Source organism: Copadichromis virginalis, linkage group LG22 (assembly GCF_057382275.1).
Source record: "Copadichromis virginalis isolate Kocher_CV1m ecotype Utaka linkage group LG22, C_Virginalis_male_GT1.1, whole genome shotgun sequence".
NCBI lineage: Eukaryota > Metazoa > Chordata > Actinopteri > Cichliformes > Cichlidae > Copadichromis > Copadichromis virginalis.
This window is the reverse complement of record NC_140638.1, coordinates 35934892-35960091: the sequence shown is the minus strand read 5'-3', so window position 1 is coordinate 35960091 and position 25200 is coordinate 35934892. Positions and strand designations below refer to the sequence as shown.

Below are 25200 nucleotides of genomic sequence, written 5' to 3'. Positions count from 1 at the left end.
CAATAGTTACGGTGAACAAAGCTAAGTGTAAAATGAATTACAGCCATGGCTGCGTCTTTGGCTGGATTCTGACACACGGCCACTGATCCATTGAAACAGTCTTATTGCAACTATAGGACAAAAACCAGCAGGTTCAATCATGCACACTTTATTGTTTTGCTCTGCGCTGCTGTTGAAACTGTTATTCTTTGTAAATGTGTAAATAGTGCTTTTGCTGATATTTGGTTACGTCAGCTGAAATAAGCAGACACGGCTTCTTTCTCACAGCCATACTGGGGAAAGTTTGCCAGTTATCTATGAAGCTCACATTGTTTTCTAGACACCACCCGACAGATAGCTGTAGACCTGCGGCTACACGTGTCGTCACTGGTCAAACTGGGCAGAGGATCTTCAGAGTCTGACATTGTTCTGGCACAGTCACACAGTGATGCTACTATTAATCTTAGTGGTCACTGATTGAAACAGGTGGTGTCATTATAATTCAAATTTTACTAATTTTACATTGATCCATTGCCAGTAGTTGGCCACAGGAATACTCTGGTCATTCAGTCTTTAGCGCCACATTTGTAAGGACACTGACGCCAGGATGTCTCTTGAGCTGTCGAGAAGGAGAAACCCATTTAAAGATGGCTCCTGGCGGTGCATCGAGGGCTTCGCCGTGCTGGCCACCCAGCTGGGTGCTGAGGAGGACCGAAAGACATCAACATTAGACTGTCTCTAAAACTTCTACACCTGGGCTTGTCCAAGAATCAACACACAACTGTTCTTAATACTGATTGGTAGGTAGGTGTTCATTTTCTATGTTCATCTCAAAGATAACCTGCTGTGGAGAAGGTCAGGTCTGCAGTTGGAGTTACTGTCCTGTGTACATCTGTAAGAATGTAGAACTGCAGTTCAATCCAAAGCTACTTCACTAGGCTCCAAATCGTGCTTCAGACTTTGGCTCCCTACTGGATTTGTTCAGCTTTAATACAAACGTAGTGTTCATGACCTCAGCCTGGTGGAGCCTACAGCGTGTTTGGACTTCAGCTGTGCCTCATGTGACCTGTAGTCCTATTGGACTGGTTAATGTCAACAGTCTTTGTGGTGTAGTAAAAATAAAATCTACTTTATATATTGTGTGTATGAAATTGCTCTACTTTGTGAAACTTGAACGCAGCTACAGTTATAACGTCTGTGTACATATGGGCCCAGAGAATTCTGCTTCCAAAATATGTTCAACAAACAAGTGTTTTTGGACCGAGGGCCATCTGTTGTTAGTCAGAAGTGTGTGTTTGTGTGTCTTGGAGAAGAAACGCGAAAAGCAAAGACATGACAAGAAGGTGTGTGAGTGTGGCTGAGGGGGGGAACCCTAGACGATACACTCAGTTTCCATAGTGATCGGAGTTATATTTGAAAATGTGACGCACATTTCAACATCCACTTTCGCCTTTTGCTGTTAGTCATCTTCATGAGTTACATGTGTGAAAGGTTTACAGAGAAGAAAAGTGAGATAAGAATGACCTTCTCTCTGGGCCTGGAGAGAAAAGTCAACGAGGGCTTTGATGTGCTGAGCTGTAATGGTTGTAAATGGTTAAACATCTGGATGGGCACATCTGTTGATCCTGCATTCATATAGATTGCATTTATATTATGGCGCTTTTCTAGGCACCCAAAGCGCTTTACAATACCACTATTCATTCACTCTCACATTCACACACTGGTGAAGGCAGGTACAGTCGTAGCCACAGCTGCCCTGGGGCAGACTGACAGAAGCCAGGCTGCCATATCGCGCCATCGGCTCCTCCGGCCAACACCACTAGGCGGTAGGGTTGATCCCAAGTCGAAACTTTATGCTTACAGCCTGATGAGTACTGAGTGCTCAGTTCCTTCACTATTAGCTCGCAGACTCCGGTACTGTGCGCTCTGACCTACTGTGCTTTACACAAGACCCAGGGATCTACACTGCAGTGTTTCTGAATGTCATGTTATGCAACATTACCACATTTTGGAAGAAACCAGTTTACAGACCAGAGACATACTGGACAAACAGGGCGCCTACACAACTTTTCTGAACCAACTTTGATCAGCGGTCCCCAACCTTTGTCGCTCCACAGACAGGTCAGTATTATCAGGCAGTATTTTCACGGACCGGAGTTTAAGGTGTGGCGGATAAATACGACAAAATAACAGATACAACAAAAACTGTGGTATTTTGTAAATATAACACTAAACGCAAATTCAGTGTGTAATTGTGTAACTTTATTAGCAGCGTCTTCCTGAAGTGCACCAACAACATTGAGAGTGACGTCCTCCTCGCTGCCCCTCAATGCTCTCTGGTCGCTATGGTAACACATTTCTTTCAAAATAAGACGCACAACTACAACACGGGAAAGACCCAGGGAAGCTGAGTTAACAATAAAAACCCTGAAAACCATCAATTTCACACCCGAGCCTCAACTCTCACGGCCCGGTACCAAACGACTCACAGACCGGTACCGGGCCGTGGGCCGGGGGTTGGGGACCGCTGAATTAAATGACCTTTGAAATATTTTAAAGATAAAGGAAAAAAAGATGCGCTCAGTACAAACTCTAGAAGCAAAACTCATCGTTATATTCAACAGCTAAATAAAAGCCCCGAAAAGACTTTTTACAACAAGAAAAACTAACAAACAATAACAAAAGGAGTTGAAGGCGACTAAACTAGCTCTACATATTTAAACTGTGGTAACGGATGAAGAATGGGAACCACAGAGACGCAGTAATCTGATTAAGAATGAAGACACATAAACCTTATAGGAACTCTTTAAAAAACTCCTTCAAGGTGTCAAAACAGAAGAACGTAAGCTCAACGGTTCAGATAACTGAATGGACGGTGAGAGTGCCATGGGCCAATGAGAGACCCAATCAAACAGCGAGAACCACAGTGAGCTAGGCTGCTCAGAGTTAACTCTATCAAACCCTGAACAAACCAGCAAGTGAACATGCACCAACACTGACGGCACTAAAACCAGGTTCCTAATATTGTGGCAGCTCATAAGAGCGCAGCAATGTGCTAAAAGTCCAGACACTCCAGGAACAAACACAACATAGAGAGCAGCTCATCACCCCAGCCCTCAAACTTTCACAATCCCAGTTCGATGACATATCTGAATGGGATTGGACCGACTCACCGAGAGCCCGCAGCCTTCTTACACCGATGTCTACCAACATGTGATTGGTCCTACATTAAGTACTGAGAACACTGTAAACCTGGAGTTGGAGTCACTGTGATGTAAGAACTATGGTGTGACCAGTTTCTGCATTATGCTCTCGAAAAATAGGTTTCATATTTGCACATAGTGACATAATTATAATATCAAGAAGAGGCCAGTATCAGTCAGTACTATCAGCTACGCGTAATATTTACAGCTCCAGAGGAGACAGTGTGTGGATGGAGTGCACACACTAAGACATGGACATGCTAAAAATATATGCAGGCAAGCATGTCATGCATCTGTTTGCCTGCTGAAAGCCCCACGTTACACACATGCACTCACACACAGACGCCTCCCTTCGAGCTCGCTGCTGCCTTTGCCTCTGTGAGCGAGCGCGGGTCGCGTCAGGACAATTCCCCTGCATGCAGACTGTTTGCAGCAATAGCGTGTTTTTTCAGCCTCGTGGACACTGTCTGAGGGGCCAGAATGGGGGAAAAAGGAGGGAAGAAAAGAGTCCTTTTCAAATTGATGACAGCAGTTGCCGCTAAGGGAAACTATTGAAAGGAATATATAAAGCAACATCGTAGCATCTACCCACCACACAATCCTCTCTTCCAACATCAAAGTGCACACCCATCTTGAGCTGACAGAGCTCCACATCACTCCAGTGCAGGCTGGGTACGAGAGGACAACTAAGGACATAGGCAAGGGACTTTAAGGATACTGCAGTAAGCTGCTCACAATGGAGGGAGAAAGGAAGAAAAGAGCGAGAGAAAGCTGCAGAGGAAGGATGGGAGACGAGATGAGAGGGGGGGCAAGATACTGGATTAGTGAAGGACAGGGGATAAACTAAGCACAAATATATCATTTGGAATGAACTACTGCTTCTGCTACTCCCTAAATATGAACAATTACCTAGATTATTTCTACCATACCACTTAAAGGGCGGGCCAATCCTAATGAAACTTATGTCTTCACACACAGAGGAGCTCCACTGAGACGTATAAGCCACAGTTTGATGTGTATCTCCTTCAGCCTCGTGTCCACACCTGTTTTTCTCCATTTTGTGTCTTTTTTTATCTGGCACCTAAAGACAGTTAAATGGTAAATGGCCTGTATTTGTATAGCGCTTTACACAACCAGTCACACACACATTCACACACAGGTGATGGCAGCTACATTGTAGCCACAGCTGCCCACTGACAGAGGCGAGGCTGCCGGACACTGGCACCACTGGGCCCTCTGACCACCACCAGTAGGCAACGGGTGAAGTGTCTCGCCCAAGGACACAACGACCGAGACTGTCCGAGCCGGGGCTCGAACCGGCAACCTTCTGATTACGAGGCGAACTCTTGGGCCACGATCGGCCCCACTAGGTTAAAGTACCCAGTGTCAAACGATTCACCCCAAACACAGAGCAGGTCTCTTTAGACCAGACAGAACTACTATCCACACGGGAATACATGTATAAAATAATAAGAATGGATCAATTAATGAAAGACCAAAAAATGAATAATTAAATGCCAGATTTTACTTTGCACTGAATTTGATTAGTTTTATCTGTTTACATCGATTTCTGCATACAGTTTGATCTTATTACATGTAATAACGTCATAAGATGCCAAAGACACGCAGGTACCGTGGTGTAAAAAACAGGATCTGATGAACTGATTGTCCTACAGCTGCTGATCGTATCTTTTAAACGTTTAGCCTCTTTTACACAGTCTGAAGCGCTCCGTCGAACCTTGTTTACACTGTTTTACCCGGCAGTGTTGTTAACATTGACCTTGTGTGCCAGCTCGCTCTTCTCGGTCCTGCTGCTGGCCTTTAGCAGTCCAGCTCCACAGTGACGGTCGCAGCTCTGACACAGCAGCATATGCTGGATGTTGCTACGTGAGATGGAGGAGTTGTGCGCGCACTGACACAGAAGTGTGAATTATTTTTCTGTTGATTCAAAGGATGCATGTCTGCTGCTCAGTGCAGTGACAGTGTTAACAACGTTACCTTCGTATCATTACCATAAACAGCTAAGAATACAGTTCAGTCTGGTTGGGACAAATGGATCCAAATTTGCGTTTTGATGTTTTTTGGCTTGATCACAACCTGCAAGTGGGAAATGACATATCGTTTACCCACTGAACCAATTATTTGAACCTGTTTTCACTCAGCTAATCATGGGAGCTTTTCATTTAATGCTTCTTCAGCTGATCATGCCTCAGACACACCGGCCTAGAGAACGGTCAGCAATCTCCCGACAGCCCCTGCTGCAGGCGCCTGCTGTTTGCGTGGAAGTCGCCATTTACAATTTGTGCTAGTGTGTCCGCCGCAAACACGAGAAAGTTCGCCTTCAAAGTAAAAGGTGCACCTTTTATGTTTGGTTGCAGCCACTGGTTTCCAGTGGGTCACTGACCAGTCTCTAGGCCTGTGTGAGTGAGGCTTTAGCAAACTGTTTATTCACAGCGACTCCCAGCAAAGTCCAGCAAACACCACCAACTGGTTGGAGAATACAGCGTTTGTTCTGCTGTTTCCTGCCTGTCTGTAGGCCTGTGAGACTTGGAGCTTAAATTAAAATAAAAAAATGATAATAAAATACAAAAGTTACAATTTTCTTTTTTGATGTAAAAAAATAAAATGAGTATAAAAATAAGCAGTATAATATGTCCGGTGTATCAGTTTCTATGTATTTATTTGACTTCTAACTGCACATTTAATAACATGTCTAAATAAACTGAATAAGGCTCTGCGCCCTGAAGTTGTTGCACTTGAAGCAGCGCCTAACTCAAGTACTTGTTAGCTTAAAAAAAAAGTACTTCAACACAAAGTAAAGAACTAGTTTATCACTGACAGCCAGGATTAGCTTTAACTACATCGATTTAAACAGAACGCAGGATTTAAACACACAGAGCTAATCTCCACAGCTATGTTTTTACATTGTTACTTTAAAGACGAGATCGGTCACATAGCTCAGGATGTCCTCACCATCACCACACAGTCTTCCTTCCTTTTTGAGAGAAAAAATGAGACTGGATATACAGAGCAGCTGGACACGACGCACAGCTGCACAACGTGTCAACGATCCATTGGGTTGTATATAGAAGATCCACAGTTTTCACGAATGCAAAGCCCTGTTGTAGCACCAAGTAGTACTGTCAGCATGTACTCTGTGTTTCTTGTTTTGTTTAAGATAGCACACTGAAATAACACCCAAATTCAAAATTTGGGATAGAGAGCATTTTAGTGAATCACACAAGACTGATACTAAGATGTGAGTCAGTCAGGTTACTGGTATTTGTGCCATTATCTACCATTAAACCATCTGTTGGATCATTTGATGCAGCTGTTGAAAGAAAATCTGGCAGGTCTTTTGCATGTCTTCAGTTTGTACACAACATATTTCTCATCAGCATTACAAATCAGCTGTAATGTGTGTTCCTCCTGTTTTTGTCAGGTGCATCATTGTGATAATGTCTGTCACAGTATGTGTGTTCAAGCAGTACGATGGGTAACCAGCCTCATAGGTTTGACTGTAACAACCAAATTACATAAATACTACACAGTACTGATGTACTCTAAATGAATCAGTGTCACATTTCGGTAGCAGAGCACATCGAGCTTAGAAAAGGAATAAAAATGAGACCATGTGACCGTGTGTTAGAGAGCAACAAACACACCGGCTGGAGAACAAAAGCCGTACCGAGCGTGGTTACAAAAGTCGACACAGACAACGCTGTCTGCAACATTTGTGATGCAAAATGCAAAGCTGACCATGGCAAGACAATCAAACACAAAATACAGAGTGCAGTGTATTTGACAGCCTGTCTGCAATATTTAAGAAGAAGAAGATGAAACTTGTAGTGAGGCATTGTTTGCTCAGAAAGAAACACATTATATGAGAGGTTTGTCCAAACCCTCAGTATGTAACCATGACCGATAACAGTCCCACTCAAAGTATCATTTAATACTGTAACATGTACATACATACTGCCAACAATGATATCAACGTCACAGAACTGTGAGACGAAGGCTGGCGTGGTTTCTGAAACGGAAACAAAACGCTTCAGTTGAGAAATGTGGACCTACTGTGGAAGAAAGAAAATTGGATTCATTATTTCAGATCCATGGAAATATGGAAAAGGATACTGCTGCCTACCGGTACCAGATTCCAGGTACAGTTCAGAGACGAAAGTTACTCAGGAACATCTGCAACATGTTAGAATAATGTTTGAGTTGCACAATCATCCCAAACACTGGATTAGTCCGATGTGGTGGGAAGTAATGTTCAGTCTTCTTCTACACAGATTACAGGTCTATCCAGGGGAAACGCTGCGTCTGAGCTGCCGGGTTCATGTGGAACAAACATTTCTTCCCAGTAACAGAACATACTCGCTCTGCTCTAACTCGGTAAATTGTTGCTGATGGGAAACACATACTGGGTTATATGGTGGACCATCACGGACATGAACAGTCTGTGTTTGTTCATAAAATGACATCCTGTTGGCAGTTTATGCAGAATTAGCAACCACAGGACCAAAAGCTAAAGCATAAATAACTGTGCAAGCATGTGACACCATTGCTCACAGTCACAGTTAGCTTACAGCCAGCGTGAAGTCTGGGAATCTACCCAACACAAAAACACGAGGAGAGCATGTTTTTTTCATTATATGAACACAAGCACAATTTACATTAAAAAAACATTATTTCTGCTGATAAACAACAATAAAGTCCTCAAACAAACAAACAAACAAAAACTTCTGCTGTTATTTGTGTGCAGAAAAAAACTGATTTGAAGAAAGGACCTTTGGACTCGAACTGCTGACCTTTTTTTAGTATTTTAGCTCCTTTCATTCTGTAATTGTTTCATGTAAGAGCAAAGTTGACCCAGTAATATCAGCTCAAAGTCTGTTCACAGAACATGCTGCACTTTGACCTACATTATAAAACACATGGGTAAGAAAAATAGGGCCCAAGGGCCAGAAATGCTCTGTGGAACATGTCTAAGCCGGGCCTGCGATCATACAAGGAAAACTAAACATTTATCAGAGTAGCAAGAAGGACGGCGCCTACCCAAGGCATCACCGGGCAAATGGCAAGACAGACCCCGGAAAGGTGGCCAATCTACTGCAGCGCTAACACAAAGACATGACACCTATGGCCAATCAGCAATGAACCAAAGGCCATGTATGATTTTGCACTGTAGAAATCTCTGCTGACCATTATGCTCTGCAACTTCTATTTGTTTTGGGGTTTTCTTTAATGTGAGACCTTTTGCTTCAACCAGCCGCAAAGAAAAATGTTGCCCACCCCTTCCCCATTCATCTAGAACAAGCATTCTGCTCTTTATCACACATGCAAAGAGTAGGAAGTGATCGAAACACTAAACTGAGACACCTATAGGAGAGCCCACACTTGTGTTGTGGTGTTGCCAGGTTCCCTGGAGAACACACTGGGCTGCAAAGACAGGACAGAATAGAAAAACGGTAAGCTAATAAGTAAGATGGGTGGCAACCTTCCCGTACCAAAGAGCTGGATAAACAAGCAGTTTTTTCATGGCGGTGGATGTTTGGTGTAACATTTCAGGCACCACAAATCCAACAGACACTCGTAAAAACAGAGAAAAAGAGTAAAACAAGTCTGTTTAAAAAAAGGTTCATGGGGAGAAGGCCGAGCTCAAACTAAAGTAAAGAACCTCTGCGACTCATTCACAAAGTGTTGGTTTGACTTGTGTTCAAATAGTGCCAAAGCCTGCCTGACTGCAAGTAGGTCAGTAATGGTCAGCCTACGATTTTCTCCAAAGCTCCTCCTGATTGGGTAGTTTCCATGTCTCTGGGGCAGAAACCTGGATATCACACAAACACAACCCCTGCTTTTTCTAGGAGCCCTGACAGATTTTAGGAAGCACATGTGTACGCACACATTTAGCTATAACTCTCCACAACTTTACATGCATTTGGGGCACAACAGCTCCCACACACACCCAGACAAAACATTCAGTATCCAGTCTCATGACATACAAGTATGTGAAAGCGATGATGTCAGGATGAACTAATAGCTCTGATTCTGGATGTTAAACATTCGGCTTTAAACCCTGGAAGATCTGCATGTTGCTTTCAGGCTCAGAAAAACAGCTGTACAGTTAATGCTGTTCCTTCACGACTACATCAGATCTCTGTGCTCTTGTCTTCAGACAATCATTACAGTTACAAGAAAGACTTTGTCAGGGAGACATGAAGGAATGGACAGCTGCCACTAATCAGTCTTGCCCCAAGGTCAGGACAGACAGGACACAAACCAGTTCACTACACAGACCTGTATACAAACGAGCATTTTATTCAACTTTGCCCTACTGTTCTAATGCTGTACAAATATTGTATATAGGTCAAGTTTAACTTTAATGCCAGTCAACATGAAATCTGTACTTTTGACCGACAGAAAACTGTCCTCACATTGATAACCTCCATGCCTGAGTCATAGATGTACTTAACGAATGTGGTATAACGAAGGAGGAGAAAGAAGAAAATATCCAAATGAAGTTAAAACAAGCTGTTTTGTTGTTGTCTTGTCCTGCATGCACTGGGCTATAACAGCTGCTCCTTCACCAAAGTGACTAAATGCCAATAAATGTGTTGCTGCTTCCTCTCCTGGCAGCCGATCGTGTGCTTGGATCCACTAAGACAAGTGTAAGTGCTTCTGACCTCGATTTGTCTCAAAGCAAACACTTCAATGGTCTTTACTGGCACAAAGCCTTACTAATCACCCCCTCTGTTTGTCAACTACCTTTAACAACCCATAGCTTCTTGGTACGAGTCATCAACTTTATCCCACTGTAGATACTACACCTTTGTACTTCAGCCTAGTTCTTAGAAATCTGTACCGGTACGTTAATTTTAAACCTGGAGCTGTTTTGTAGTTATTGACATGAGGATACAAGCCTTACAGGAGTCTCTGCTTCATTCTATAGTACGGCATTGACTAAGTTAGCTTTAGTTTTAGATTACAACACGTTGTTGGGTATGAAAACTGTTTAGTTTTAATTGTTTTATAATGAGCTGTATCGCTGTACAGAAGCTGGTTTGTGCTAAATTCAAAGTTGTCACTTGACAAGGGTTAAAATCATGTATTTTGTGCTGTGGTGGTTGGTCCCACTGCCTTACAGCAAAACGGTCCTGGGTTCAAATTCTACAGTCGAGGGATAAGAATGATGACTCCAAAGTAGCCACAGGTGTGTTAGCCCTGCAACAGACGGGTAACCTTCCTCAGGTATACGCTGCCTCTCACCCAATGGAAGCTGGGACCTCGAATTAAAAAAGAAAACAGATGTTGTCTTAAATATGTTTTATGTAATTTTCAATATAGCCATAGCTCATGAAGCACAATGTTGAAATGAAAACGATAGTTGTTAATGTAAGTGCAGCAGCTACTCCAGCGTGTAGATATTTTCCCAGTAAGAGTAAAATTGACAGCTGGCGTTTGCATGTATTTAAAACAAAAAGAGAAAAATCATTTTTGTTACGATGCATTACGCTGAGTCAGGTCATAATGCAAACCTGTGCAAAGTATAACTTAGCATATATGAGAAACTATGAGATAATATGACACAAAACATGTGACAGTCATTCTTCAAGAGACAGAAACAGAGAGGTAAATGTTCTTGTTCTTATAAAGCACCTTTCTATCTAACCCAGTACTCAACGTGCTTCATACAACATGCCTGAATCTACACTTAAACCTAACATTAAACACCATCATATTCAGCTTTACTTAGAAAGCTCCTCCCAGTGAAGACCTGAGCCTCTTCATCTCTGCCACCACCAGCTCGGCTTCCTGTCTTTTCGTTAAGTGCTTTTTGTTGATGGAATTATAGATACAGAGAGGGACTGTCAGTGCTGGCAACAGCTTCATTTTACAGCAGGGCAATGAGCCAAAACAGAGTGTGGGTGCAGTAAAAGCACAGTAGATCCCCATCAGTCACGGACCGGCCTCCCCACAGCCCAGACCGCGACATTACTGAAGCAGCATCAGCCCCATTTGCTCCTGGCCAGCAGATAATCTAGTGATTCCTCCATGATATAAATATTATACTCAGTTGAGTTTGAGTTAAGAGAAAACAGCCTTTTAGATCAACTCACTACAGCGACAATCCCAGTCTGATTAATCGATTTAGTCTAAGTAAGCGAGCTCATGCCTGCTGTGTGAGCCTTTAAAAAGGCCCCACGTATTCTTTAGATGCCACCAATGATGTGGATGATCCATGAAATGACTCCGATCTCTCTTTGGTGAAGTGTGCAGGTGATTTGTTCACTGAGATGGATGTACAGTCTCAGACCAAAGCACAATTTGAAGACGATCATTAATCTGAGCAGAAACAGACAAATAAAAAACAGTGCTAAAGATCCCGAGTGAGGGTTTCTTCACATGAATCTTTCAGTCTTCTTCCGCTTTAGGGGATGAGCAGATCACCTGCCAACCTTCTCCCATTCTGTCACACCAACCCTCTGCTTGTCGTCCTTCATCACATGCATGAACCTGTGCTTTGGGCTTACTATTTTACTCCTGCTGCCATTTCCGTCTTCAGCAGATCCACTTTCCCTCCTCTGCATGTCCAAACCAGTCCAACCTTGACTTTGTCTCCTCTGATGTACTCTTTTATTATTGTGTCCTTCCCAGTCACCGTCAACAAAGAGCCCAGCGTGTTTTCATACTTGGATCATGCTTCTCATACGATTTTGTTTGGACAGACTGAAAACAGATTCTGCATCTGGGATTTTTTCTGATAATGTAAAAATTTGGTGAAGTATGCTGGTGCTGTGGTAAGCAATGCTGCCTTACAACAAGAAGGTCCTGCGTTCAAATTCTGTGTGGAGTCTGCATGCATGTCCCCAAGACTCTCCCAGGTTACTCCAGCTTCCTCCCACAGTCCAAAGACATACAGTTAGTGGGGTTGGGGTAACTGGGAAATCTAATGTGCCAGTGGTTGTCTGTGTTTCCCTCTTAGCCATGTGACAGACTGGAGACCTGCTCAAGATGGGGTGAGATCTGTAGTGGGAACAGCATGAAGAGGTGGAGGTACACACTGGAAACTCAGTGGAAGTCAGATATAATATGTGTGCGAGTAAGAAGGAGACCAGTGGAAAGGTGAACATGTACAGAGCAGAGGCAGTGAAAGCAGATACATGGTGTCAACCATCGAAAGCAGGGCTGGGCAATCTCAGTCCACGAGGGCCGGTGTCCCTGCAGGTTTTAGATGTGTCCTCGAACCAACACAGCTGATTTAAATGGCTAAATTACCTCCTCAACATGTCCTGAAGTTCTCCAGAGGCCTGGTAACGACGAATCATGCGATTCAGGTGTGGTGACCCAAGGTGAGATATAAAACCTGCATGGCCCTCGTGGACTGAGATTGCCCACCCCTGATCTAAAGCATCTGAAATGGAAGAAGAGACTGTCGGCAGGGTGGAGTGGGTGGACATGAGTGTCAGGGGTGGCTTGTGACAGACAGGATAGTGAGACCTGCTGTGATGTATGGTTTGGAGACGCTGGCACTGATAAACAGGCAGGAGGCCAGTTTGACAGAAGATTTTCATTTGGAGTGAGCGGGATGGACAGGATTAGAAACGAGGATATCAGACAGACTGCTTGGAGACAAAGTTAGAGATCAGGCTGACTGATCTGAACATGTGAATGTGCAGCATGCAGAGAGTTGTATGTGACACTAAGACAGGAGAAAGGATACGGAAAGCTTCATATGGAGCTGCTGGGAGGAAAATTCATGGATGTAGTGAAAGAGGAAATGCAGAGGGCTGAGCTGGAAGCGTACGATCTGCTGTGGCAGCCCTAAAGGCATCAGCTGAAAGAAGACGAGAATTACTGAGAAATTTCTCCTCATTTGCTTCTTTTAGATAAAGAAAGAAAACTCGGTTCTTCTAATCTGTGTTAACAGAGATAACTGAAATGAATCTGATGATTTATTAAACACAAAATTAAATAATGACGTGTTCAAAATAGAGCTGGGCGATAGAACGATAACGATATGTATCGCGATATAACTTTTACTCGATAGAGAAATTAAGCTATCGCGATAGACCTCGCCGCTCTTGTCCTCTTAAAAAAAAAAAAAAAAAAAAAGGTCAGCCAATCTAAATTAAGTAGCGCAGAGCCGAACCAATCACAGCCGCAGCGTCACGTCGCGTGACTTGTTACGTACAGCACAAGTGCCAAGCCGCACGTGTGTTTGTTTGGGAAGCAGCCAGCGGGTAATGGAGGAAATGAGTGTGCCGACTAGAAAAATCAACCGAGCGTGACCGAAGAGAAAACAGATGATGGTTCCAACGCCGGAGAGATTGTCGAACGGAAGAGCCATAGAAGTTCCGTAGTGTGAAGGTATTTCGGCTATTTCAAGTCTGACTAAAAACAGAGTAGCGTGCACTGTAAATTGTGCCGAAAGCAAGTCTGGAAATACAATAAACTGGTGCATGCGTCACACTGTGCGCCACGTTATTGTTTCGGTGAAATGAATTTCTACAATACTGTTAATTCTACTCTCTGCAGTGTTTAAATGCTTACATATACACACAGTTACTGTCCCTCCACATATACGACTCGGTTCTGCTTCTATGCCCCAGCTTTGTTTACTTTTTCCCACCGAGGCTTCTAGACTTCTGATTGGCCAACATTTCTGCACGGTTAGGAATCTAGCGCCACCTGCTGCTTTGGCATGTTCATAGCAGCGTTTTCCTTCATTTCTGCCTTTATGTGTGGACGGGATTATTTTTTAAAACGAAAACGGAAAATCTCCGTTTTCAAAAATACCCGTGTACGTGTGGACGTAGCCTCAGTCTCTGACTGGAAGCGCTAATTCGTCATTCGGCTTTTGTCAGACTAAAGTAACTGTTAAAACTGTTTGAAAAGCTCAGCTATACAACAAGGAGAGATTGAGAATTTCCTTTTAGTTCTCAGTTTATTTGATATTGACAAAAGTTAGTCAGTTTTGTCTGTTCTTCTGTAAAACAAACTAAGATTTATTTTTAGAATTAATATTTTGTTTCTAAGTGGAATTGACAGTTTAGTCTGTTTCGTTTGTTCTATTTTGAAACTTAAACGCTTTAGCGGCTGCCTTTTGTGTAGTTTGCAATATTTGCCTTTATTTATCTGAAAAAGTCTCATGTTCCTTAAGTACATCTACCCTGTTGAACTTATTATGGGAAATAAATATTTAAATAAAAACAAGCTGCTGATTATTTCACATTTTACTTGTGAGCAACGGCACATTTAAATCTTACAAATATAGTTATTTGGCTGATATCGTGATAGATATCGTTATCGCCTGAAATGAAAAAAACATATCGTGATATGAAAAAATCTCATATCGCCCAGCTCTAGTTCAAAACAATAGGATAGTAGTTCTTTATTCTATTGTATATAGTATTTTATTCTTGTTGTATAGTACGTTATTCTATTATGTCTTTTCTTAACTTTTACTGCTTTTAAAATTGTACTTTCTGCCGTGACCTGAACATTTCCCACCCGTGAGACTAATAATAATAATCTTATCTTAATAAAAGCCTCCATACTTTTATTATCCTAAAATATATAACAACAGAAAAGATACCTTTCTTTCATTAATTCTGAATAAAATGTAAATATACTGAAATGGACATTACAAGCAAAAGTTAAACAGTTACATTTTTAACTTGCCACAGGTTTTGGGGATGATCACACAGGAATTAACGATATTAAAGAAGTGGTTTGATATAAATAAATTATCATTGAATCTAGATAAAACAAAATTTATGTTGTTTGGAAACCAAAAGAAAAACATCAAAGTAGAAATATGTGTTGACAATGTATATTTAGAAAGAGTAAATGAAATAAAATTTCTTGGGGTGATCATCGACCACAAGCTCTGTTGGAAGCCACACATTACTTATGTTCGGGGGAAATTGGCACGGGGCATTGCCGTCCTGGGGAAAGCAAAGCATATGTTGGATCAGAAAGCACTGCACATTTTATACTGTGCTTTACTACTGCCATATATGAGCTACTGTGTAGAGGTCTGGGGAAACACATACAAAAGTAACACACAAACAATAACTATAATACAGAAAAGGGCCATTAGATTAATAAATAATGTAGGGTACAGGGACCATACAAATGCACTCTTTGTCAAAATGCAAGCTATTAAATTCCAAGACTTGGTGAAGCTTAAAACAGCGTAAATAATGTATAAAGTAAAAAAATAAATTGCTTCCAAAAGAAATCTGTAAATTATTCATAGAAAGAGAAGGTGGGTATAACTTAAGAGGGAAGTGGAATTTAAAAATACAAAGTGCTAGAACAACTTTAAGAACTATGTCAATCTCAATTGCAGGAGTTAAATTATGGAACAGTCTAACAGAAGAAATAAAAGACAGTCAAAACATAAAACAGTTTAAAGTAAAATATAAAAACCTAATTTTAAATAAGTATAAGAATGAAGAAAACGGGGTTAACCCAGGACGGTAATGTTGCTGGTAATGGTGTTGTGGTTCTTTTTTGGTTTTTTTGGTTTTGGTTTGTTTGTTTTTCCATAACTTGTGTATCTGCAAATATACACATTCTGTATTTATCATATGAAAGAAACTATACTGTGGAGGGGCTTGCTAATTTCTTGTTTTTGATTGATGTATGTTTTGTTTTGTTTTGCTTTATTTTTGTTGCATATGTTGTTTGTTTAATTTAAGACAAAAAAAACAATTAAATGAATGAGAGGTAAAACTTAAGGGGGCAGGGACAAATAAGTAAATACTTCTACCTACTCCTTTTCAAACAAATAATGGAATAATAGTTTGTAATGATTGTGAAGGCACGTGTTTGAAATAAAAATGAACTGAACTGAACTTGAAGCCACTAAAAGAAGTATAAATGAAGTGAAATAGTCATCATCATCATCATCATCATCATCATCTGTGTGGATCCATAAGTGGAGCTGATAACACATTTGTCTAAAGTGTAAATCATCCCCGGCTCAGGCGTGAAGCAGATCCTGTAACAGTCGTGTCAGGAACGCTACCCGACCTTATAATCCACCAATCGACTCTTTCACGGTGTTTTTTAACTCTACTGGAACAATCAAAGTGATTTATACAACTGCATTCACCCATTCATCCTTTTTCTAAGTGCTTTCTAACATTCACACACTGACAGATGTATCGGAGGAACTTGGAGTTAGTATCGTATCCAAGCATATTTCCCACACTGACTGAACCCCCAACCTGCCAGGGTGTAGATTACCTGCTCTGCTCCACCCTCTAAAGTGGTGACTCTGGAATAAGACATTTTAAGTGACCACATTAAAGTGGATTTAAATGGGAATAACTAGGAAACCTGCTCCAGATCACCTGAGGGAGCTACCTGGACAACAGCTGATGGTCATTCCTTGGACAGCACAGGCATTACATGGTTTTTCAAATCGATCCTCTTTACTGAAAGCTGAATGAACTTCCTTAACATCTGTATCTCCAAACAACAACGTCACAACTATTGTGATTAGAAGAACCTTTGCGTTCCTCTTACAGTCATTGACCTCACCAATCCCGTTTGATCAGAAGCCATAACAGACCGACTGTATCCTGCTCCTCACATACAAGGTCTTAAATAATCAGGCCCCATCTTATCTTAATGACCTTGTAGTACCATATCACCCTATTAGAGCACTTCGCTCTCGCTCTGCAGGCCTACTTGTTGTTCCTAGAGTATTTAAAAGTAGAATGGGAGGGAGAGCCTTCAGTTTTCAGGCCCCTCTTCTGTGGAACCAGCTTCCAGTTTGGATTCGGGAGACAGACACTATCTCTACTTTTAAGATTAGGCTTAAAACTTTCCTTTTTTCTAAAGCATATAGTTAGGGCTGGACCAGGTGACCCTGAATCCTCCCTTTGTTATGCTGCAATAGATGTAGGCTGCCGGGGGATTCCCATGATGCATTGAGTTTTTCCTTTCCAGTCACCTTTCTCACTCACTATGTATTAATAGACCTCTCTGCATTGAATCATATCTGTTATTAACCTCTGTCTCTCTTCCACAGCATGTCTTTATCCTGTCTTCCTTCTCTCACCCCAACCAATCACAGCAGATGGCCCCGCCCCTCCCTGAGCCTGGTTCTGCCGGAGGTTTCTTCCTGTTAAAAGGGAGTTTTTCCTTCCCACTGTCGCCAAAGTGCTTGCTCATAGGGGGTCATATGATTGTTGGGTTTTTCTCTGTATCTATGAAGCGCCTTGAGGCGACTTTTGTTGTGATTTGGTGCTATATAAATAAAATTGAATTGAATTGAATTGAACTGTGTGGGTGTGGTCTGTGCTCTCCTCCAGGCTGAGGTACCACCCTTCAATGCAGCTGACTCCTCTCAGCACTGAGGCCTGGGAGCACTTAAGGTCAGAGAGAGTGGAGCACTTCAGTCCTTACAGTATGCTGCAGGTTTATGGCTGCTCTGTGGTGAAGAGCGTGTTACACTAACTACATCCTTCTTTAGAAGCTTTTTGAAGCGTTTCTCTTTGCTTTTGAAAACACAAACAGGCTGAAGGTGTGTTTGTTTCCTAAAACAGTGGGTTTTGATTTTGCTCCGATTCAGCCTCCTCGTGTCCTCGACACTCGTTGTTACTTCCCGTATCCCCTGGACATCCATTCTGGAGAATGTAACAAAGACATATTGAGTCATATTGCTGGATCTGTGGCTAATTAAGGCAGCGTATGGACTGCAGAGACTGAGAAGAAATCAGTTCTGACCTGAGAAACCACACAGAAAGAGGGGGTGGAGATGGTGCCAGGGCAGAGCCAGCCTCCAATTAAGACCAAAATAGAAAAACAAACATTGAAATCAATGGGCTCTAATGTGTTATTAGAAGGCAAAAAGCTGCTTCTGCCACCAGCCTGAAGGCTGATACAACATGTGTGTGCTTTGATTGTGATCTGCGATCCCAGCATTTGGAAAATAGCTTCACAATATGTTTCTCAGCCTTGTTTTTTTAATCCAGTACTTCCTTCATTCTCTGAGCCTCTCGATCGCCTCCTTTTCTCCCTTCCTGCACATAGTTTGGCAGGCGCTTTGCTATTTTCCCTCTCCTGCTCCAAGGACTGTATCCACATCAAATTCTGCTTTTGTTTTTACATCAATGGACCAAAACAATTTTTTTAAACTAAGAAAACAAACAAATAAACACCTAAGATATTTTTTCTCACTCGTAAAATTATTAAAATGTCAAATTTCAGCATTAAAAAACAAAACAAAACAAAACCTGGCTTCAACTCAATTTAACTGTATTTATACAGCCCCAAATAAAAGCATTGTGTCAAGCAACTTTATATTGTAAGGAACAGACCCTACAAGCAAGCACTTTGGCGACAGTGGGAAGGAAAAACTCCCTTTTAACAGGAAGAAACCTCCAGCAGAACCAGGCTCAGGGAGGGGCGGGGCCATCTGCTGTGATTGGTTGGAGGTGAGGGGAAGAAGAGAGGACAAGAAACATGCTGTGGAAGAGAGACAGAGATTAATAATAACTAATGATCAAATGCAAAGTAGTGTATAAACACAAACAGTGAATGATAAGACGTCAGAGAAGAAGAAACAGCCAGTGCATGATGGGAAACCCGCAGCAGCGTAGGCCTATTGCACCATAGCTAAGGGAGGATTCAGGGTCACCAGGAATGGTTTGATTACAGGACAGCTTCTCAAGTCTTAATGAATGTACAGTTTTCTGTAATTAGGCAAATATTTTATAAGAAATGTCGAGCCTTGTATAGACGTTAAATATTTCCGTGAACAGATACAGATGAGCTATTTTAAATAAGGAATACAAATTGTGTCATGAAAAAATAAGCCCCTGTGAACAGGTGGGAAACAAGTCTGAATCCATGCTCATTGTCCACTCTGGACCCATCCAGCACAGAAAGTCAAAAACAAAGAATCTCTAAAATACATTTAATCCCATGTAGAGCTGGGCAATATATCGAGTTTTTAAAAAATATCGATATATTTTTATACGAGATATAAGATGTGACAATATCGTTTATATCGATATAGTCTATGTTAGGTTACAATTATACTTGTGGAGCCGCAAGTTTGCCTCTCTTTCGTCCACTTTCGTCTTTACACAACGTTACTCGGCCTCGCCTCTCCTTCACTGAACACAGCTCCCCCTCCTCCCCCATCGCTTCACCTGCAGGCAACGACAAGATGGACACGGCAAATCTCCGTTAACGAGTTACTGGACGGCGTCAACGTGTTAGCTAGCTAACCACGCTAACGAGCTAACCACGCTAACGCCATGCAGCCCAGAGGTGCTGCACGGACTAAAATCCTTTCATTCTCTCAAAAGTTGACAGCGCGCCTTATGTATGAATTCTGGTTGTGCTTGATGGCCGCGAACCGATTTTTTGTGGAACACGGCGCTCAGCAGTTTGTGGGGATAGGTTAATTGGATAATCCAAATTGTCACTAGGTGTGAATGTGAGTGCGAATGGTTGTCTGTCCTTGTGTGTTGGCCCTGCGACAGACTGGCGACCTGTCCAGGGTGTACCCCGCCTCTCGCCCTATGACAGCTGGGATTGGCTCCAGCACCCCCCGCGACCCTGAAAAGGATAAGCGGAAGCGAATGGATGGATGGATGGACGGCGCTCAGCAATCTGTCAAAAAATGTTTTAGTACGACTTTGGTAAGCTACGGAGCTGCACCGCTTGATGGTCGGAGCAAATGCTCATAATTTATTTTTGAGTAAATTTTATGTACATCTGCTCTATGTTAATAAAAGTGCCTGTGTGACATCTGGGACACAGCTTTGACTAAGAACTCTCTTTTTGTTCTTACTTTATGGCTTTAAAAAAATATCGAGATATATATCTTATATCGCCATCCAGCTAAAAAATATCGAGATATGAATTTTGGGTCATATCGCCCAGCCCTAATCCCATGTCAGGCCTTCATTCTCTGTAGATCATCTCCAACATCACAACTATGAAAGATATTTGTTTGTTTCACTCTGTGCTCGAACAAATCCTCCACAGTCTGGACGCGATGCTCAGGTCAGCTATCATCGCCATTGCTGTGCACAGCCAGACCTGCTCTGTCTGTAATCACTCTGCAAGAGGAGATTCCAGAAGACAGACACCTGTCCAGTGGAGCTGGAGAGGGCTCTGCAAAGTCCTTAACTCATCAGTAGGACTGGTATCTTCTCTTTTGTGCCAGAAGGAACAGAATGATCGCTACCAGAGTCGTATTAAAGGACGTTGAGCAGGCCATTCGTGTGACTGTTTCATTCAATTCATGCAATTTTACGAAAATGAGGGCCAGCAAACACTGGAGAAAATGTTAAAAATGTCACCTTTAGATTGTATAAAAAGCACATTAGTTCTAACCCTACTCGTAGCATTGAGCTTCACTGCTTTTTGTAGCAGCAGCTGAACTGCACAGTGAGAGTTCTTCTGGATGTTAAGCAGGTTTGAAGTTTGCAGAGCCATAGCAAGTACATATAATATGTGTCAGCCATATACCATTTACTGTTATAAACAACCTCTTCTGCTGTGGCATACATTGGATGTCGTCTCTCAACATGAAATGCTTTAAACAATCAAATTAGTTTGAGCTTCTTTCAGGTCTAAATCCATTTCGCCTTCTGTGCCGGCACTTGAGAGTGAACAATGCATCCCATCCTCCAGAAGATGGCAGTAATACTACTACTGCACTGAAACCTTAAACCCAAAGTGAAACTACAGCCATTAAAAGTTCTGAAAAATAAGCAAAATGAAATTCAGTGCAAACCATCAGAGAGAGCTAGCATATCACCATAAACCATCACACAGACATGCCCGAAACACCTGACCTAGGAGGCCCATCCTAGTCGAACACACAAGCTGCCTCAGCAGGCTTCTGATGTAGAGAAGAGCAGCAGCGCTTCCCTGAGTCCCTCCCAAATAACCGAGCTCCTCACCGAAATGCTTTGGAGGTCACCTGCTTGCATCAGCCGTCTGATTCTGTTGCTACACAGGATTGTTGGAGTCAGGTGAGCGTAGGAACCATTAAATCTGTCAAATTCCAACTGCCTTCTTTTCTCATGAATAAGAACCTGAGATAATGTCCTCTATTTAGAGCACCAAGTAATTCCAATGCAGAGTGGGAGGAACAACTCAACGTCTTTCCAAAGAATAGTTTGTAACCATCTTAATAATTCCACGTCATAGAGATTCACGTCAGTTTTATCCTTTTGAAATCACATATCCTCGTAAAATTAGGATGCTTAAATTACCAAACGATGGAAACCACCAAAGAGAACTCCCCTCAAATATGTTCCTGACAGAGGTTGTGCATGAATTTTCTTTGGGTTTTGAAACAAGTTTTGACCATCCAAGTGAAAGTCATATTATTCTTAAAATCAATTCCTTTTTCCAACCCATATCCTCTTGGAAGTGACTACAACCACTCTGGCAAGATGTAACGCACTCAAGGCATCTTGGAGCCCCGACAAAAATGCTGGTTTTAACCACAACACCCAGTTTTGGAAATCTGGAGCACATCATAAAAGTAATAACACCAACTGCAACAAGTAGGACAAACGGGGTCTTTTTTAGTCAGTGTGGATATTCAGTGTTTTCACATTACTTGTTTAACCTGAAAGCTTTGTGTCACTCTTTCAATTCTGTGTGTGCGCGTGTGTGTGTGTGTGTGTGTGTGTGTGTGTGTGTGTGTGTGTGTGTGGCCAAACTAGGGCAGTGAGTCCAGCTGAAGCCTCATGCACAGCTGCAAGTCTAGAAGAGGCCTTTGTGTTGTGCTACATTCACGGCCCCTGAAGGAACAATAAAACTGTAAGTCGCTACATAAGACAGGGTGGTATAGCAGAGTAATGAGCACATTTTGAATATCTAAAGCCAAGTGTAAGGTCTTCACTGCTGTCTTCCCTGATAAATATCCCCATTATCTCATTCTACATTAGTGCTGGGTCACATTACTGCATCCCCCGGACTCCCAGCCAGGGAAGCTGCTCACACTCACACCATCAACATCAGCTAAGATAAGTTAGGTTTACTGGTAGTGTGTGAGCTCGTTTGTTAGTTGAGGAAATTTGACCGTGGCCAATCTTTTCTTGCCAACAGGCTGCCAACAGTAATTCACATTTGTATTCTGGTCTGGTGCCAATTTGTTTTCATCTTCCTTCATGAAAAACAACAGTTTGATCACTTAAAAGGGAGTGAGTTGCAAACATAAGCAATTTTCGCTCTAATCTTTGTCAGCAGTCAGTTTGCTCAGCTGTATAGAGTGCATCTGCACAAAAAGGTGAAATTAGGCTAACAAGTAGACCTTGACTGATTAACTTTCTTTAATGAAATGGAAAATATGGAGGGAAGAAAGTTAAATGCAGGCTATAAAACCCATCCCAAAGGCTCATCTCGATGAACACTGCAACACAAATGAACATTGGAATTATTTATCAGTTTGACCTTAAAAACTCTGTGTTGCTCACCATGGTGACAGCAAACTACAAAGAAACTAAAGAGGTTTCTCCATATCTTCACTCAACTACCTGGAGTTTTAGACAGTGTATCTCAGAAATGCTGTGCAAATGTAAATAAAAACACAAAGCAGTAATTTGCAAATATTGAATCCATATATGAATCTCACAGAAAGCACAGACAATGTATTTCATGTAAAATGTTGGCTGATTTTCAATGTGACGCAGCAACATGTCTCAAAAGTTTGGACAGGGCTACAAAGGCTGGAAAATGAAGTATTTCTAAAAATACACATCTACAAGAACATTTAGATGTGGGTAAGGGTATTAAAATGACTGAGTACAGAACGTGTATCTTAGAGAGGCAAACTACTTCAGACGCAGATTAGCAGAGATTTAGCAATATGCAAAAACTCCCAAAATCTTGGAACAATTTCAGATTAAAATACATCAAATGAAACTGCAAATATTTGGGATCTACAACAATATCACAAGAACCCAAGAATCCAGAGGAATCTGTGTGCACAGTGGACAAGGCCAACATTCAATACTGGATGCCCATGATTGGGTCCTGCGCTAAAAAAAGAGAGGAAAAAAAGCATTATTCTGGAATGAAAAGGCAAAGATGTTTTTCTTCTGTTCGGTCAAAGGTCAAAGGTCAAAGGTCAAAGGAACTAAAATCCGATTTGGGTAAGACATGGACGCTGCGTCCCGCAGGCTAAACGGGAGGCTTGTTATCGGCACTCATTTCAAAAGCCTGCATGTTGGCTGGTATGAGGTGCATCATCAATGATGACAAGTATACACAGGTTTCAAAGCAAAATATGCTCCCATCAGATTACATCTTTTTCAGGGAAACCTTGCTTATGTCAGCAAAACAATGCTAAACCACATTTATTACAACAGCATGGCCTCATAGTGGACGAGTCATGGTGCTGGAATGGACTGCCTGAAGCCCGGACCAAGGGTGGAAATTAAAAATTGATGCAACACAACACAGCCTGTTTTCTCCAGGACCGCAATTCCTTGAATGATGCATTTCACCTCTTTGTGGCCTTTAGATGATCCCCGGTCTTTGATGACCTCTAATTTAGAGTATTTTGTGCCTACAGTAAAGCTATCAGTCTTGCTGCTGGAAGTCATGTATCTCACGGTTGTCACCTCTTTTCCATTTTTTCATTTTAAAACTGCCGTTTAACGTAAAACCTCTTGAGAAGAGTGTTTGTTTCTGCCACCTGCTCAACTCCACAAATGCAACGCCACATTACTAAAGTTACTGCTTCCTTTTAAAGCCCCTTTTCCGTTAGTTCCTGCTCGGATCGAAGCTGCGTGGTTGTTGCCATAGCAACGCACCCAAGCGTCCCGTGACGCAGTTAGTAAGCGACACAAACGCTACAAAAAAGATGGACGTCGAGGCGACGACATACCTGCTGCTCAGTCTGTGGCTTTGCGTGCATTGTTTTTTGCAACCATGTCCCTCGCTGCCCAGTTTCAAAACTGGCGGTTTAAATTTTCGTGAAAGAGACGCGCTCACGACTCATCGACTGACGCTACTGACGTCACATTTTAGTACCTGCTCGGATCACATGACGGCGTTTAGAGCAGACTAGCAGCAACTCAGGCACATTGCTGCCCCCAGCAGGTCAGGAGCCACGGTGGTTTGTGCATTGTTCAAATTTACACGCCACTTTATAAATTTTACCTGCATTTGGCCAGTGGTGGCTGCTAATTTCCACCCCTGGTCCAGATTGTTCACATATTGAAAACATTTGGAGTATCATGAAAGAAAATTATGACCAAGAGCACCCAGGACTGTTGAGAAATCCGTCTCTAACCTGGGACAATTCCTAACTGTTTATAGGGGATAAATCCCCAAACCCACCTGAGATACGACAAAGTTTATTCCCTCTAAAGTGTTCATGGACCCCATTTGGTGAGATGAAGGTTCAAGTACTCTGAAAATTCTGCTTAATTAGATTAGATTAGATTAGATAGAACTTTATTAATCCCTCGGGTGGGTTCCTCTGGGAAATTCGATTTCCAAAAAAGCACAGCACCGACAGAAGTTACAGAGTTACAGAATATTATATACATATATATATATATATATATATATATACACACACACACACACACACACACACACACACACATATATAAATACAGAGACAATATAAATAAAATATACGAAGGGGATAAATAGAATAAATAGGAATAAAAAATAAAAATACAAGTGAATTGCACATTTCAAGTATTGAGTCTATTGCACTGTTGACTATTTACAAAAGTATTGCACAAAAGGTATTGCACAGTGAGGTGAAGAGGCACTACAGCTTAGTTGTTCCCCCCTCCTTTGTCCCCCTGTCTCCCCTCCAGAGAGGAGTTAAACAGTCTGATGGCGTGTGGGACAAAGATCTGTGTTTAATCTGTTTAATCTGTTTAATCTGTTTAAATGAACATATACAAACAATCATCCTTGGCTGCATATTTAATTATAGAAACATTGAATACCTTCTCAGGTGCTTCAAGAGTTTGGGGTATATTACCCATTCATACAC

General features: G+C 42.0%; 2 protein-coding genes across 3 annotated transcripts in view; one reads left to right on the top strand and one right to left on the bottom strand.

The window, feature by feature from the left end:
• LOC146683801 (uncharacterized) overlaps nucleotides 1-17448 on the top strand; it is a 246868-nt gene extending 229420 nt beyond the window's left edge. Inside the window, exon 3 of the mRNA XM_085445245.1 lies at nucleotides 17233-17448. Within this exon, the coding sequence (XP_085301371.1) occupies nucleotides 17233-17300 (68 nt within the window). The 3' untranslated portion in view covers nucleotides 17301-17448. The remainder of the gene's footprint in view (nucleotides 1-17232) is intronic.
• The window catches only part of thrb (thyroid hormone receptor beta), a 115116-nt gene that overhangs the window by 46518 nt on the left and 43398 nt on the right, over nucleotides 1-25200 (bottom strand). The window lies entirely within an intron of this gene.